This window comes from Notolabrus celidotus, chromosome 22 (genome assembly GCF_009762535.1).
Source record: "Notolabrus celidotus isolate fNotCel1 chromosome 22, fNotCel1.pri, whole genome shotgun sequence".
NCBI classification, from domain to species: domain Eukaryota; kingdom Metazoa; phylum Chordata; class Actinopteri; order Labriformes; family Labridae; genus Notolabrus; species Notolabrus celidotus.
This window is the reverse complement of record NC_048293.1, coordinates 6,954,754-6,972,373: the sequence shown is the minus strand read 5'-3', so window position 1 is coordinate 6,972,373 and position 17,620 is coordinate 6,954,754. Positions and strand designations below refer to the sequence as shown.

Sequence of the window (17,620 nt, the reverse complement as noted above, 5' to 3'; positions counted from 1 at the left end):
TTTATTTGACAACTGAGAATTTAAAGCTGAGAGAACGTACAGTACACCAGGCAGCCGAGAGGTTAGGCAGTGCCTTAAAAATGTGTAAAAGCACATCAGGAGATTCTATAGCACTGGTTGGGGACATATATTTTGCATCATAAAAATAAACATTTGTATTTTCTTCCATATCCATTCTTAAGTACTTAAATCAACATTACAGTGAAGCTGGTAACCTAACAAATTCAACACAATGATGCACATGAGAGCAAATCTGAGTACCAAACTATATTTATTGTATACAGTAGTAAAAGACCACAAATAATGTACAAATCAGTAGAGAAACAAATAACATGACAAGACCTGGACCCTGTTCTTTGTACATTAAAAAGTTAAGCTTGTACATTTGCAGACTCAGTTCTTAAAATGCAAGTGGAAGGCTGTCTTGATAACTGTGCTCTTATTTCGTAACCAGGAAAGAGGACTCTGGGAGGATTAGAGAGGTTTCCTAGCTTTGACTGTTTCATCATACAAAATACAGCTGAAAACATGTGGACTACAACTTAATCACTACTTAATGAGGGCAGCACCTTTCTAATGTGATGGAGCAAACTACAGGAAGGGCTATGGGAACATATCTTAAGTGGGGTGAAATCACATGGCTAATATCAAATGCAGCCCATACTGCATCATTTTAATACCTCATAATGTTAGGACTGAGTCGGAATTGCAAATGTCTGAACAACTGCGGTTTTAAATGCACCAAAATATTTTGATTTGAAATTTCTGCATTGTTTTTATTTTGGTCACCTTATAACATGCATGAATACTCAACCCAAAACCTGTTCTGTTAAGACAAAGCTGCTAGAAAGGTGTTTTATTAGAAAATAAGTTAAAATTGTTTCTTAACCATGCTTGGTAAGCTTGCGCTTCTGCAGGTTTAAATGAAAGCACTACTTGCTTCTACGACAGATACATTTTAATCCTGACTGAAGTGAAAAATACAAGCTCACGCCTGGCTAACAATCAAATCAAGCAAACTCAGTTATGAACATACAAAGAACAGGGCCCTGTGGGTACAGAACACTTAGCTCCCAAACTCCATTGGTTGGCCTCCCTGCCCTCCCGATATGCAACAAACTGCATGCATCCTTCTCTGAAATTGTAAAATATCGGAGACACTTGTGACCACTTTGGATATCACCACTGTTTCCAAACAAATGGCCAGCAACCTTTTACACACAAGGAAAGAGCTCGGACAGTTGATATACAGCAGTGAAAAGTGTCTTCAAAACGCGTTAAAAACATATTGACTTTTGTTGGATATCCTCACCCAAACTGGAAGCAGTTCCCTCTCCAAAACACGCCAAGAGTCAGCTGTCCTGTTAGCCTACGTTTGCAAGGACAATACAAAAGTGAGACAGCTGACCCTAAAACGGCATCAAGACACAGCCTTCCATTATGCCCACCCACAGGCCACCCAGTGCTTTCATCCCCAGATGAAAAACCCACAAGCAGAGCAGCTTGTAAGAATAGCAGAGGGACCAAAGAGTACTGGCTTCATCAGAAAATAAGGGGGGGAAAAATAATCATGATTTCTGTGACAAGAGACTCTTTCCAGCGCTAGACTCAAACCAACTCCAGTAAAAAGGATGCAGCTGAATGGTGTAATTACATTTCCCCTTCCCAAAAAAAGGCTGTCTGAATGAGTGAATAGTATGTACCAGATACCCACAATGAACTTGTATCAATATAAAGTCAAAAAAGGAAGCAAAAACCTTAATGAAATACAAACTCCCTTAAAATGTGACCTGACCAGTTTGTTTTCAAAGTGATCCATCATGAAATATTAAACAGAAGTTCTGTCTTTGGAGTATTGGTCCAAGTCCCACGACATTTATCTAACATCCACTCTGATACTTCTGTACAGGAAAACAAAAGGCAACAAGCCCCCTGGATGTTAATTCTTTAAAGAATCAAAACAATACAAAAACATTGCAGAACTCTTCAGCAAAAGCACCTAAAATGCAGAGAGAATTAAAATACATTTTGACAGAGCAGGGCTCACCGCTCAGACAAAACAATAAACACACAAGAAAGCGAGGTGAAATGGAAGGCGGGTGTGTATTAAGTTCAAAAAGTGCTTTCATTTCAAAACATTTCTTGCCAACTGTGCCCCCCCCCCCCCCTCTGGACAAAATCTTGCAGGGCGCAGCATTTGACACTGATGGATGACAACCCTTGACAAACTACTGGAAACTACAGTCATGGCCAAAATTTTTGAGAATGACACAAATATTACATTTTCACAAAGTCTGCTGCTTCAGTTTTTATAATGGCAATTTGCATATACTCCAGAATGTTATGAGGAGTGATCAGCTCAACTGCAATTAATTGCAAAGTCACTCTTTGCCTTCAATTGTTGCCAAACAGGCTCCAGGGTGCCCAAGAAAGTCCAGCAAGCACCAGGACCGTCTCCTGAAGGTGTTACAGCTGCGGGATCGGGCCACCACCAGTGCAGAGCTTGCTCAGGAATGGCAGCAGGCAGGTGTGAGTGCATCTGCACGCACAGTGAGGCGAAGACATTTGGAGGAAGGCCTGGTGTCAAGGAGGGCAGCAAAGAAGCCACTTCTCTCCAGTAAAAACATCAGGGACAGACTGATATTCTGCAGAAGGTAGAGGGACTGGACTGCTGAGGACAGGGGTAGTCATTTTCTCTGATGAATCCCCTTTCCGATTGTTTGGGGCATCTGGAGGAAGGCTTGTTCGGAGAAGACGAGGTGAGCGCTACCATCAGTCCTGTCTCTTGCCAACAGTGAAGCATCCTGAGACCATTCATGTGTGGGGTTGCTTTTCGGTTAAGGGAGTGGGCTCTCTCACAGTCTTGCCTAAAAACACAGCCATGAATAAAGAATGGTACCAGAACGTCCTCCGAGAGCAACTTCTCCCAACCATCCAAGGGCAGTTTGGTGATGAAGAATGCCTTTTCCAGCATGATGGAGCACCTTGCCATAAAGCAAAAGTCATAACAAAATGGCTGGGGGAACAAAACATCAAGATTTTGGGCCCTTGGCGAGGAAACTCCCCAGATCTTAATCCCATTGAGAACTTGTGGTCAATCCTCAAGAGGCGGGTGGACAATCAAAAACCCACAAATTCTGACAAACTCCAAGCATTGATTATGCAAGAATGGACTGCCATCAGTCAGGATTTGGTCCAGAAGTTGATTGACAGCATGCCAGGGAGAATTGCAGAGGTCTTGAAAAAGAAGGGTCAACACTGCAAATATTGACTTATTGCATGAATTCTGTGTAATTATCAATAAAAGCTTTTGATACTTATGAAATGCTTCTAATTGTATTTCATTATACCATAGAAACATCTGAGAAAAACACCTAAAAACCCTGAAGCAGCAGACTCTGTGAAAATGTAATATTTGTGTCATTCTCAAAACTTTTGGCCATGACTGTAAGCTTTCACTGGAGAGTGAATGAGAAGCAATGGTGGTTCAATCAGAGCCCTGCAGCGGCACAGGGAGAAAATGATGTCCTGATCGGCCAGCAGAGAGACTGTAGAAGCTCGCAAAAGTTCAGTCCTTGCTGAGACAGTATATAATCAGCTGAGAAGCCCCTCCCATCCTGCCCCCCCAACCCCCCCACACCTGACGGAAACCATGATAGACATCTTTAAAGGGAAAAAGAATAATAATAATAATAATAACAATAATAATAATAATTACAATAATAATAATAATAATAGGCTGAAGAGGAGGGAAGGAGAGGGGAGGGACAGTGAAGGTGGTAGTGAGCGTGGTCTGAGGGTGGCCTTCAATGAGGTGGGGAGGGCCTAGCAGTGCCCGCCTGTCTGCTGCTGGAATACATCTATGGTGTCTTCATCCTCCATCTCCAGCTGACAAAAGCAGAGAGAAAAAGGTTCTATTTAGTGGAAATAAAAGATGCCTTGGCACAATGCAGAAGAGTGAATGATTTCAAACTATGCCCCAATGCTGAAATCAATCAATCAAATCTGGTGTGTATTTATCATTTCTGAAGATTGTTTAAGTGATAGTTATGCAGAATGTATAACAGTGAATAAAGAAGATCTTACCTGTGCAGGTGTATCCGTCTCATTTATAGGCTGGCCATCAAACCTGAACCTGATCTGCCTTATTGCAAGACCCTGCAAGAGCCACACAACAGAATCAAGATGCATCCATGTTTAAGGTGCGAAATAGCATGCTGACGTGAGTAAATACTGGGGAAGTTGGATGAGGTATTTACATCAAATCCCAAGTAATTGTATGTTACTGAAAGGGAGTGATTTAAAAGCAGTCATTTAGGCTTTCAGCTCACCTGTCGTTCACAGTACGCCTTCATTAGTTTGCTGAGGGGTGTGTGTCTTTTGATTTTAAACTGGACCACCGATCCATCCTGCCCTGCAACCTTGAGGTTGATGTGGTCGTTCTCTGTTTTAACTCCCTCCTGCAGAGACAGAAGTATCAGATAAACAAGCAGGTTAACATAAAACAACATTACAGTCAGGACCAGGAGTTCATGTAGAGTCAAAGTTAAGATTTCACTACAGAAGAGGGCACTGCTGTCAGAAGTGTAACACTAAGGTAAGTTACATGAACGAACTACAGCAGAGCCGGCAATTCTAAAATATGTTTCAAAACGTCCCGCGAGCACAGAGGGTGTACGATAACACCAAGGTGTTTTATTTAAACAAGAGCAGCTTACATGAGCAAAACTATTCAAGGCAGTCAGATATGCTAACGTTAGCGTGGTTAGCTGTGGGCTAACTGGTAGCACGCCATCCCTCTCAAACCAATGCTGAGTTTAGCTCCCGGCTAACGCTGCTAGCTGTTCTGTTGTGTTGTACTGTGGACAAAAAACATTGACACAGTGAGAAAGTACCGATAATAAGACAGCTATAACCAGCCTTTTATAGACTGCGTCACCCCCATTTGCGCGTTTTTGTTGCTACAGCAGTTGCGGCATTTTCAGCATTGCGGACATAACGTGGTCCAGTTTCGACAAAGACAAAAAATCCGCAAAGGAGAATCGTAGTCTAAGTGGCATGTATGTTTCCATCTGTGAGATTCTAGTCAAATAGACATAACCTAATCAATTTAAATCCAAAGACCATTGAAAATGTGCCTTTCAAGAATAAAAACGGATGTGCGGATGCCCATTCATTTGCGAAACAAACACTGCGCCGATTCAGAGAAACGTGCAAACCAGGCCATTTTAGATTGCACATCAGAGAAATGGTTCGGCAAGAGCTTTACTGAGCCATTATTATTATTATATTATTATTATAAATCAACAGATCATTTAAACTGCATTTCTTACCTTTGGCTTCTCCTCTGACATCTTGGCTGTATTTTGTGAGCAGGTCTCGGGAAAATCGGTTAATTGGGCTTTATTTGTCTTTCTGCCGCCTTCTGTCCTCTCCTCTTCGCCGCTGACGGGTGCGCGCTTCGGATCGCTGTTACAAACGAGTGATTGGATGTCACAGGACCACGTGACCACTAAATCGCGGGAGCGCGGACACGGGGGCGCGCACCAATGCAAAATACTCGATCACGCGAGGTTTAGGTGAAGGGGTTAAACAAGGGGTGTCCAAACTTTTTTCACTGAGGGCCACATAAAGAAAAATATAAGGGAGGCTGGGCCACTGTAGGTATTGTAATTTAAAAAAATTTTTTTTACTTTTTTGTTCACCAATTAGTGTATATACATGTAGTCGATACTAACAAGTACAAACATTACAAAACACGTAAGGACGTATTTATACACTTGTGAAGAGAGACAAGACAGAAGAGAAGACAGAGGGATAAAAGGAACCCCCCCCAAAAAATAGTACAAGAAATAGAAAAAAAATAGTATTTGCAATCAATAAGAGTAGTAATATGTCAGTATAGTATAACAAGAGTAATCAATAAGTAAAATAACTCTAAGAACAAAGGGGATGAAGAAAATTGAATTATTATAACTCAATTGAAAAGAAGAAGAGGAAAAATAGAGGTTGAGTGAGGGAGAAGCAAAAGAAGAGTAAATACATAGAGGGTGGAGTCTGTTTGGGTACATTTCAGGAAATTCTTACAGAACGGGTTTAGTGTTATATAGTTTGGTTTTTATGTGGACTGGATTTGATTTGTAGGTATTGTACTTGAATAAACGTAGAGAAAAAACAGCCTGCATCACGGCTTTCCAGCTGTACTTTTCATTTATTTTTCACAAAAAGGGATGGAATATGAACATCTTAGAAAGACAAAAGTAACAAGCGCAGGTTGGTTTGGTGGTCCATGACTACAAAATTATAGCCTCAAATTGTAGCTTGAACCCTTTGTAGTATTCTGGCAGCTCTTTCATAGAACAGCAGTCCTCAGGATACTTCTTTATCAGAACAGAACCATGCTGATCCCCTTTCACAGCACTGTATAGAGGTGGGAGTAAAGAAAAGGGGCAGGGGTGTGTTACAAGCCTGTAATGCAGTCTATGCAAATAAAAAGGGCTGATTCATAATTCAGATTGGCTCCTAATATTTTTCAAAAATGTTAATGAGTTTAATTGATTTCATTTAAATATTCAGCCTTATTAACACATAAATGCTGTGTCATATTTTTAACTCACCGGGGATGGGAATATTATTGCACTTGGACTGTAGGATAGCTGGCAGGTCTGGAGTAAGGTTGGTGGTTGAGATGCAAAGCACATTACAAAGATGGTTTGTAGTATCAAGTACTTGGAGGTTTTGATAGTTTAACGGTTAAACTATTAAAACCTCCAAGAACTTGCTGCTACAAACTATCTTTTGACATTATTATTCGAGATGTTTGCACAAAAACAACATTTATTCAAACCACACAAGCATGTGTAAGGCAGAAGGTAGCCAAAACCTGTTAGTACAATAGGCCTACATTTTTCAGAATTTCAACTTTCCTCATTGCTTCCACAAGTACAGCAGGCCTACAACATTAAACCCCCATAAACCATAAATTGTATTCACTGATAGGCTAGAATACATTTAAAGTTTATACTTGCGACTATTCTTCAGAACTTTATTTGCTCTTAAAGTTTTGACGACTGCTTGAGTTCTAATCAAATGTGCTTTTCATTGTGTGCTAAATCTTGGTCTTATTTCTTAACATTTAGGCGACACTTGTGCTGTGTTTTTATTTTTTTGAAGTTAAAGCTGTGGGCTATAAAAAAAAAAGCAGAGTATGAAGGCATTTTAGGCCGATTGGACAACCTTGGTTTTGGCCATATGCTAATAAGCATAGCAGTCTCATGTTTTCCAAACTGAGAAAATGTTAAATATGCCCTGCTTTTATTCTCCTATTGAATTTTGTTTACCCTTTCTGAACCCTTGACTATTATTTGTGTTTAACAATATTAAGGTACATTGTATTGCCTTGAGAAGTGTTAATGGTAACCTCATGCCAAAAGATTTATGTCAGTCACCTGTTTATTTCCTTCAAAATGTTCAAATAAATGTCAGCATTCATGTTAAATATTTATTGAATTTAATAAAACATTGTTCCCTGGTGAGTTAACCTATTTCAATATATTTTTTGTGTAATATCCCATGTTATTCACAATAGGGGAAAAAACAGTTAGTTACTCTTTGTCATAAAATATAAAAATCTACTGTGGATAAACTTAAACAACTGATGTCAGCATTCAGCCTCTTAAGATAAGTTACCTATTCAGTGCATTTAAACTACTCCAAGTAATGAACTGTGTGAAACAATCACCTCAATTTCAGTCACCTCTCCTTTTCTGGAGCTCATTGACAAAATATGAAAAAAGTCCAAACACAAGAAATTAAGTATGAGTTCAGCATCTTTTATTAGGCCTACTTGTATTTACAGGGTATTCAGGCAAATGCAGAATAAGGCAGACTTCAAAGTAAATATTCAAAAGTTCCAATCACTTTATAAATTTAGACTGCACTGATTAAGATTTATTTAGGGATTTTCCAAACCTGACAGCCCAAGAAAAAAAAAGAAAACCTGTAAGTGGAGCACTAACAATATAAAAATGACTCCAGCAAGTACACACAGTATATGCTAGGATTGAGTCTATTTTAAGTGAATTAAATCAAGTACAAAAATAGGTTGAATATTTGTTTGTAAAACTCTTAATCAGCAGCAACACAGGAAGAAAACAGATAAAATCCAGGGGAAAAAAATCCAGATTCTGGAGCTAAGGTAGTCGACTTGAGTCTTTCTGTTTTGCACAATAAATCATTTGACTTAATACAATAAATAGTTACCAGAGAGTATTTGATTCTGAAGAACACTGCTGCTACATGTTTCTATTCTACCTTTATTTACAGCCTCTTGGATGATCACAATGAACATATTCCTTTACATAGGCTGGATGAGACCAATGACTGGCTGTGCAAAACTAATGTCTATTGTTCTTAGAGTTCACATAAATCCTTAGGTTTCGTCTACACTCTCAGCCACAACATACGTAGGTTGTCAGTTTTGATTGTGTGAGAGGTCAGTGCTCAGAGAAAACATGAACCCTGTGGTTGAAAACTCAATTCACAGATCCTCTCATGCAAATTTGGAATAGGGATTTTGTCCACTCAGACCTGGAGAAACATAAAACAGGCAGTAAACACAAAAAACAATTTCTGAGATCTTCAGATATTTTTTTGTTAAGAGTAAGATGAAAGGTTCGATGTCATTATCATTTCCATAAGGTTAATATGACGCCTCAACTAGCAGCTGGTTAGCCTAGTTTCGAGACTGAAACCATGAGGACCCAGTTAGCCTGACTGTGAGTGAGTTACATAATATGTTAGCGTCTTTCAAGGCAGTATTATGGCTTTACATCTCTTAATGGGGGGGGGGGGGGGGGGGGGGGGGGGGTGGAGGCACGCTGTTCATATTAATATACAGTCAATGGTCTGAACAGTCAGGCAGTGTTACAGCGCCTGACTTAAATGTAGTTTTGTTCACCAATATGCAAAAACAAGTTTTTCTATCAGTTAAATGAAGATATGATGTCTTATTTTTTTAGCTTTAGCAGTGATGAAAGCTCAAATCTGATCAATCTAGACAGAACCAGGATAGCTTGTAACAGATTGTTCTAGTCTTTGTGCTTAGTTTAGCTAACCTGCTAAGGACAGTAGCATATTGTTCAAACTTGAACATTTTTCTCCACAAACTTAGCAAGAATGCAACTGTGCACATTTCTGACACTATCTACTGTACCTCTTGAAAAACCTCTGCCGATTTCAAAACAACTAAAACAGAAAACATCCTATTAATATTTAGTTTTAGGTTTCTCCTCTAATAATACGTACAGAAGCCAAAATGTTCCTTTTTCCCCATAAGAATCTAATTTTTTAAATCTTTTCTTTACCTTGAAAAGTATAAGGAAAAGTGAGAGAGAAAGTGTGTAAGAGTGCTCACCATATTTCTTCCTGATTTCATCATGTCGCTGGTTCATTTCTGCTTTCCTGTAAGGACAAAAATAAACAATCTGCTCTGAGCAACATGGCCACTTTCAAAACATTCCCATAAACCAGTTTGGGCGGATAATAGTTTGACATCTACACATTTCCCCCATTGTTATGCTTTCATGATGAGGATATGGATCATCCACAACCATGCAACAGGGGGAGCTAGTACATTCTCTGTCCTATAGATTATAAACAACTAAACCCACTGAAACAAGAAACCCTTGTAGAGATAAAAACACACCCATCTGAGCTGTTATTCACATGTTGTACAACTTGTATGCCAGAGAACATTTAAGTTTACTATACATATATATTAAAGCTCTTAAGAGACAAAAAATTGAGATACCAGTAGAAACATTCAGTGATCTAACACAAATGGGGCAATAATTAATTCTCAGTTTCTCCTGGTAATGTCTCTATAATATTGAATTTACTGTGTATCTGTACATAATAGATAGTTGGGAAAAGTTATTTACACACTGCAAAATCACAGTCTACTTATGTAGAGTCAGTGATTACAGTTCATTGCTGATAGCTCACAGCAGCTGATAGCCCCAAGGACCATGAGAAAAATGACGCACAGACAGATTGATATGGGACCCAGTAATTATGAAGAAAATGTGCAGTTTTAGCAGGAAAAACAGATCCTGACAGAACAATATGGATGAGGAAGTGCGAGTCTCTTGTTCGTGACACAGAAAGCTGTAGGGGAAGACATTGTTCTGGTACATTTAGCTCTCAAGTTGATAAACCTGTAAGTCCTCCATGTTGGGAACGTTGGAATATGTGGCAGCAGTAGGCTGTGTTGCTGCGGTTTAGTTTGTGCATCGCTGTACTGCTGCCTAGTTTGAGTTCAGTCACAGCCTGATAATCAAACTAAAAGCTGTTTTCCTTACTTTTTTATTTCAATTGTTGTAAAATGTAGAGATATGAGCAGTAACTCAAGGGTACAACACCAGCATGAATAACCTTCAGACCCAGTCCTCGTTAAAGTCTATTTTTTGCATTTGAGGATACAGATGTGGAGACTGAACTGTCTCTTAAGATATCAATCTGCTCTCCCATACAAACGATAGATACAGATTTATTCAACACACCAGGTCAATTTGTCTGGTAAAGTAATTTCTTACCTTTCTTCCTGCTTGGTTCTTGTCTTGTTAGCCTGCCTCTCCATCTTGGCATCAAATCTTCTGGATCTGTCGCAAAATTCAAAGTATAAAAGGTTAGACTGGAGTAAGAAAGATCATGTGAAAGTACACTAAGTGCTAGTAACCACTCAAAAGCTGCAACAAATGTAAAAGTATGTGGGCCGATTATCTTCACATGATTAGACAAAAAATTCCCAACATAGAACACTCTGAACATGAGCACATGACGTTAACTCTAGCATATTTAGCTCCAGGCTGATATGTTAAACAAAGCCAGAGAGAAAGTCACATGACACAGTGACATAACCTGTCAAACAAAAAACATAACTGTGGGCATTTTTACACTTAACTTGACACATCTTGCCCTCTTTCTTACAAACTAAAGTATCTGTGTGCTGTTCTAAGGGGATTTTATTTGTTTGTGTAGTTTCTTCTTCTATGGGAACAACTTCATGCAGATATATTTAATGAAATCCAGCCCATTACAAATAAGAAGTGGGGGTGTATATTGTTACTTTTTAAAGCTTGACGGCTTAGAAGAAAAACTTGGAAATTGCAAACAGTAAAGTTAATCAACAAGCCAAAATCAGTAACAATATCAGAGATTTTTCATATACAAGTTCATACAACCAGTTCTTATTGAATGCAGCTGCCATAAAGAACGGCAGCATAATACTTTGTGCATGGCAGAAATGGCCCTCTTTGAAGTGTTTGAAGTTACTTCTCAGCTAGTAATTTTGTCAGCCACAGCTCTCTGCACACTTACCCAAAGTTCTCACACTTGCAGCAACAGAACAGGCAGATAAGGAAGGCGATAATGATGACTCCACCTAACACCGCCAAGGTGATTATCAACGTCTGGAAGTTCACTACAGACAAAAAACACAGGGACAAATGTACATTTCATGATTAAAAAAAGTCTATTATATTTATTCTATGAGCTGTTCATAATCACTCTAATCCTTGTATCAACTCTGTCAGGCTGCTTAGGTCAACTAGTACAATATTAACCAGTTGTATTGTTGTTGGATTGTAATGTCAATATATGAAGAAAGAGTTACTTTGCCAGCTATGAAGAGGTGTGGTCATACATTTTATACTGAGTTAAAATCTACACTCCCATTTGATTTCGTCTATGATGTACCTTAATATACTTAAAAATAAAATGACATAGGATGAACATTGGATTTATATCCCAATAAAACACTAAATAAAAAAAGACTATGTTTAACTTTAACCACTTTGTGCCAACACAAGCTGTGACCACGCTGTTATTTATTGTCTTGAAAGTGCGTCAGCAGTTTAACCAATGATTACGTCTAATTTAGCAGTGAGAAGTGCTGTTGCTATGGTTACCCAGTGCAGTTAAACTGGAGTATGGAATGGAGCAACGGACACCAGCCAACCAATCAGAGACAAGTATTTTCTGTAACCATGGTGTACATCTCATGAGCCTCACTGTAAACTGCTTGTACATAAATATTCTAAATCCTCAAGCTGAAATGATTGGTATATTATTTGATTGGTTCATTAAAGGCCCTGTGAGGAGTTTTGAAATGGCTGAGAAACAGACTGAAAATGATACTGATGCCTCTTTATAACCTTCAATAGCAAACAAGTCCATCAGCAGCAACACTGGCACCTTCTCTGTTGTAATTTTTAATGCCTGAGACCGCCCTGAGGGGGTAGGTGTCAGACCAGATGAAGGACATCTCACTTCAGAAACAGCCTTTATTTGACTGCTTTCATGGAAAAGAATCACATTGCCTGATAAAGTTGACTGTTGAACAGAACAGGATGAGGCTTTAGTTGAAAACACTACTTTTGCATGTATAGGACAAGAGATAAGAGGTATCACTTTGTCCACAAGGGGGGCGCCAGAATCGATACAAAACAAAAGTTCCTCACAGCACCTTTAACTAATAGAACTTTTTAAGTTATATTCTCAATCTTTGGTCTCTGAGCAGTCTGTAATTTTTCAAGAGGACATTTAAAGAAAAGTAGCAGATGTGATAAAAATGTCTACTCAATCCTGACCTTTAGAAAACCAAACAATTGAGTTATTAATGGATATTCGAAATAATCTCCCCTAGCAGCCCTTGAGAAAAATAAAAGGATTAACATAATCAGAATGGGAACAATTCAATAACAGATCAGTACCTCAAAACTGTGCTCAGTTTCATTTACTGTTATATGATTTATTACCTTTGTACTGATATTGAATAAAATGCAACTAAATGCCTGAGATTAAACAAAGATATATAATGATATTTCTTTCATTTTTATTCACTATAATGTACAGTGTTTAAATAAAATAAGAGAGGTTTTAAATTCTAAATGCTCAAATTAAAGTTAAAAAAATTTAAGTTAAGCTGAAAGTTCAATGAAATCATGAGTTCATTCAATCATTATTTAATTTAATACTATCTATTTTGCCTTCAAAGCTACTGTAAGGAGGTTTTTTTTGTTATGAAACTGACCGATATTTTGGGGTCTCTTACTTTATAGGTCACAAAGAGGCATCAGTATGATTTTCATGGTGATTTGCATGAACAAAGGAGGTTAACGGTTTCTGTTGCCTATGGATTTACAGGACAAAATGAGTAAGGAGACTTATAGTTGCTGTCGTCAGTGTGAGCCTGAATCAACACAACCTGAAAGCGCCTCACAGCTTTTTCCAAGTTTTAAGTTACCCTTCCCTAAAAAACTATTTTAATTGAGTATCTTAATAATAAAGTGGGTGAGGTTCATGTATTTGGGGGCACATGTCGTTATTCAAATACAATAAATCAAATGAAAGTGTAAGTGTGATGTGTGCATGCTTTCTCTTACTCCAGCAGAGCCCCCATCGCGCCTCATTCAGAGGACAGAGGGCATGAGGAGGGAGGATGGTCTTCACTGGATATGTTACACATGCCTTTGTTTTGATGCACCACAAGCACTGCAGAAATACAAAGACAGTCAATGACGTCTTTATTATTTGAATAAACAATGGCTCCATGAGACATTCAGGGCAAATCTAGCATACACTGCATGAGTAAAGTAGAACATGGAGGAAGATGAGGGGGAGTGGATGACGGATTAGTTACTCCTCAAACCAGTCTATCAGGTGTGGAGATGCAGGAGGAGGAGCAACTAGTGACTGTTCCTCCAAGTATGCCACTTTTTCTTCTAACATGTACACACATACAAACGCACACACACGTTTTGCATATCCAGAAAAAAATCGGAGTTCTCAAATTCTCTGGACTCACCTTTACATTTTTCAAACACAGCTCGCAGCTTGTCCCATTCTTAGTCTCACATGCTGTGGAGGAAACAAACTTCTGTTAGTTTACATCAAAACAGCCCACAAACATGGAGGAAAAACTCAGCCAACATGGTCAGAGGTCAACAAGAGAGAAGCATTAGAAAGATTAGCCACATAGGAGCCAGATTAATGAGGCCTGCAGGTTGGTTCTCACTGTGTTTTTTGTAACTACTCCTAATCCTCCTGGGCCTTTTTCCATGGAGACACAGCACAGCAAACACACAGGAACAAGAGTAGTCATACTAGCATCAGCAGACTACACAGAACAACAGCTGGGTTTGTGTAACTGTATACACATGTCTGTTAAAGTAAAGTGTACACAAGTAAGTTTGTTTTAGCTACTCCTGCTTGTTTCTTTTCTGTGGAACAATTGGGGACCTGTGGGGGGCTGAGATCTGAAAAAAGACTCATTGTTCCTGTTGAGAAGTTTCAACAAAAGACCAAGAAGGCTAACGGTGACATGCAGGTTTTCAAGAAAATTCTGTTTTTCCTGTATATAAAGTGTAGTTCTTTGAGCTGAAACAAAGCCTTAACTAAAAATGTATTGTTTTTGTAATGATAGCAAATCTTAAACCAAAAAGTCAAAACATATAGAGGGTAAATCAAGGCATACAGGGATCAAATTAAGTATCAAGGTGGTGTTGGTCAACTTATATGTTATTCTACAATTAATAAACTGAAATAAGTTGCATGAGATCAAACTGAACTGTCTTAGATAAATTAACACTAAATGTAATTCAGGTCAAAAAATCTCAATAAATCAGGTTTAAGAGATCTTTTCAAAGTTTCCAAAATGATCCACTAAAGATGCAAATGGCGTGGCTAAACCCAGTAAACAGAAAGGAAAGGCTTCTTTTAGCTGCCATTAATTCCTCATCACCACAGAGCTGCTGACTTCAGCTCCTACCTGGTTCAGGTGCGGAAGTCGTCTGGGCCAAAACTGTCGCCAAACCGACGACGAGCAGAAGCGCAGGGAGTAAAATCCGAGAATCCATCGTCCAACCACTCAGACTATTCAAGGTTTGTTAGTTAAACTTTCTCTGTCTGAATGGATTTGAGAAATCTCTGTGTGAAAAAAGAGGAAACGTCTTTGCTGCTCGACAGCTGAAACTCGAAAAGTGAACCTGCTTAGAGGGAACTGAACGCGGAGTTGTTCTGACGCACGCTCATTACGCACCAAAGACACAAAGGAGAGGAAGGCGTGTTTGTGCGTTTGAGTGCATTGTTTTCTGCAAGGCGGAGGTGCAACAACTCTTAAAATACTACTCTGATTAAAAGAACAATACAGCAATAATTACTTTAAATGTCTTGAACGAAAACAGATCTTATAAATGAACAGGAGCATAAGCAAAGCTGTAAAGTAAAAAAGTTAAAAGAAAAAGTCTGACTGGTATATAAATATACTTCTAAATCATTAATAGGTCACAGTAACCCCTCTAATGAGAATTTTGTGGATTCTCTAAAGTTAATTTTAAAACTTAACAGTAAATACTCCAATTCACAGTGTCTGTTGCTTACATGACGTTATGGCTATCAATTCAACTTTAATCAGAAATATCCACAATAAAATTATTGCTTGTAGAAACTGTATTTAAATATATCTGAAACTGTATTTATACTAGTCAAAATTCATAAATATTTTTAAACCTTTAAACTTTAAAAGTATAAACACAGTGTCAAAAAGCTAAACTGGACATCCTTAACATATATATGTAATCCCCTTCTTCTTGATTCAATTTGAGATATCTGCAAGAAGAGTTGACTAGAAAAAAAATCAATTGCAGAAATCCCAAACTTTTATATATCTTGAAATACAAACTCTACAGGTAACAATATCACTCCAGTAAAAAAATCAGACCGGTAAAGAATGTAATTTAACTTGGAGAAGTGTTTTTATGGATAGCTATCTACTGTGGACAGTCAATGAACCTTGTTATGTTCTACAGGGGCATTTTTCCAGTGGTTGGCTCGGGGTGGCCATGCCCCCTTAAACTCTGATTGGCCACAGCAAAATCCCAAACAATTCTTGAGTATGTGCCTTGTCAGAAGCAGTGTTTAAGTTAAATAAACTATTTGGGCTATGTTGAAAATGGAAATATTTAAAGTAGATAGTATAGCTCCAAAATTGACATCACTAAAAGTTGTCAATGTCTGTAATATCACCCTCCAAAAATGAATGACAAAGAAACAAAGGGTAATATGAAGCGGAAATATAAATCAAACTCAAAATAAACTAATGTCTGTAGCAATAATAAAAAACAGATCAAATAGAGGACAATAATTCCAATAATTTATTAAAGCATAATTTTGTAAAGCCAGTTACAAATAAAAAAGAACAACACACATATCTCTCTCTTTCTCTTTTTTTAAACAAGCACTATGTTTACTGTGTAATGATGATAATAATAAGCATAACAGAAGATAAGAACGGGCCCCAACTCCGGCCGCCTGCGGCTGATTACAGGACCCCTTGTGATGAAGCTACCCTTAGAAACAGATTTGCGATCTGATTTTGCAAAAGTGAAGTTAAATTCACTACTCTCTTTTGCAATCACATTGATCACATTTCAGCTCCTATGGGGTAACTTCATCTTCCTACTCAGTGTAATATCAGTGACAGACAGAACCGTAGATGTAGAATAACCAGAACAGACAGCTCAGGGTTCCTTGGTAATTATGGCTTATGGGTTACTTCCTTCATTCTCCGCTCATTTTGGCCAAAATAATACAACACAAAGTTTAGACTGGAACCTGAGTGAGTTCTGCTTATTCTAACTCTATAGGCAGGATCCCAGAGGGCTGTGTGTATGCAGACAGGGCCGTAACTACCACTGAAGACACTGAGGTCATGTTCTGGGAAGTCTGGTTATTTCATAAATGGTAGTAAAGAGAGTGTACTTCCTATAATGGAGAAAATACAGGCTGAATCCAGCACTTTAGACTAAATACATGTTTACATTTTGATAGTTGTAGGCCAGGCAAATAAATAATCTGCCTTTTCCCCAACTCCTAAAAAACATACAAAAGTCCAAATTAAAACAAAAAAATGTGAGTGTCATAGATGCACTTGGACTCACAACCTCAGTTTGTCTAAATTCAGTGCTGCGGCCCCGTGTGTGGCACTCCAGATAGACAACAGACAACTTGACCTCAAGAAGAACAACTTCATTTGAATACTTTGTGTGAAACGCTGCAGACCACAATAGTTTTTGGTCACGTTCACAAAACCAGTTTAGCAACTTTTAAAAAAGCAAATGAAATCAGAACACTTTATGTTGAGGTACACACATAAACCATTATTGGCTAAGAATGTAGTAATGCTTTCCTGGTATGACTTTAAACTACAACTACTAGACAAAGTTTTCCTAAAATAACACCCATTGTTTTTGCTTTTTAAAGGAAAGAGTGTGTTGCATGTGTAAGTGAATTATAGTTTAGTATTTACTCAGGTTGCAGTACTACCACTACACGAACAAAGCATATTAAGACAGTAATGTACAATTTTCTTATTACTATAAATAAACAGTACTTTGGAAGCTATTTAGGAAAAAAGTCTTGATAAATGGCCTAGTAGTTGTAGAGTATAATGATTTATAATAAGGCAGTAGTAAGTCTTTAAGATGGTTTAGTACCTGACTGTGTTAAATACTTGATTTTGATTGGTTGAAACCCCATAAGAATCGTATTTTATCCTGAA

At 38.2% G+C, this 17,620-nt stretch overlaps 2 protein-coding genes across 2 annotated transcripts; both read right to left on the bottom strand.

Moving 5' to 3' along the window:
- Positions 1-3,360: 3,360 nt before the first annotated feature.
- sumo3a (small ubiquitin like modifier 3a) lies at positions 3,361-5,465 on the bottom strand. Its single transcript, XM_034675358.1, has 4 exons — positions 5,334-5,465; positions 4,332-4,460; positions 4,087-4,158; positions 3,361-3,888 (listed from the first exon to the last, which is right to left on the bottom strand). Exons 1-4 carry the CDS (start codon positions 5,352-5,354, stop codon positions 3,826-3,828), a joined length of 285 nt encoding a protein of 94 aa, XP_034531249.1. The 5' UTR covers positions 5,355-5,465; the 3' UTR covers positions 3,361-3,825.
- A 2,350-nt stretch (positions 5,466-7,815) lies between these two features.
- On the bottom strand, positions 7,816-15,121 carry pttg1ipa (PTTG1 interacting protein a). Its single transcript, XM_034675357.1, has 7 exons — positions 14,831-15,121; positions 13,868-13,920; positions 13,446-13,554; positions 11,380-11,482; positions 10,596-10,661; positions 9,416-9,462; positions 7,816-8,589 (listed from the first exon to the last, which is right to left on the bottom strand). Exons 1-7 carry the CDS (start codon positions 14,916-14,918, stop codon positions 8,552-8,554), a joined length of 504 nt encoding a protein of 167 aa, XP_034531248.1. The 5' UTR covers positions 14,919-15,121; the 3' UTR covers positions 7,816-8,551.
- Between the last annotated feature and the right edge of the window lie 2,499 nt (positions 15,122-17,620).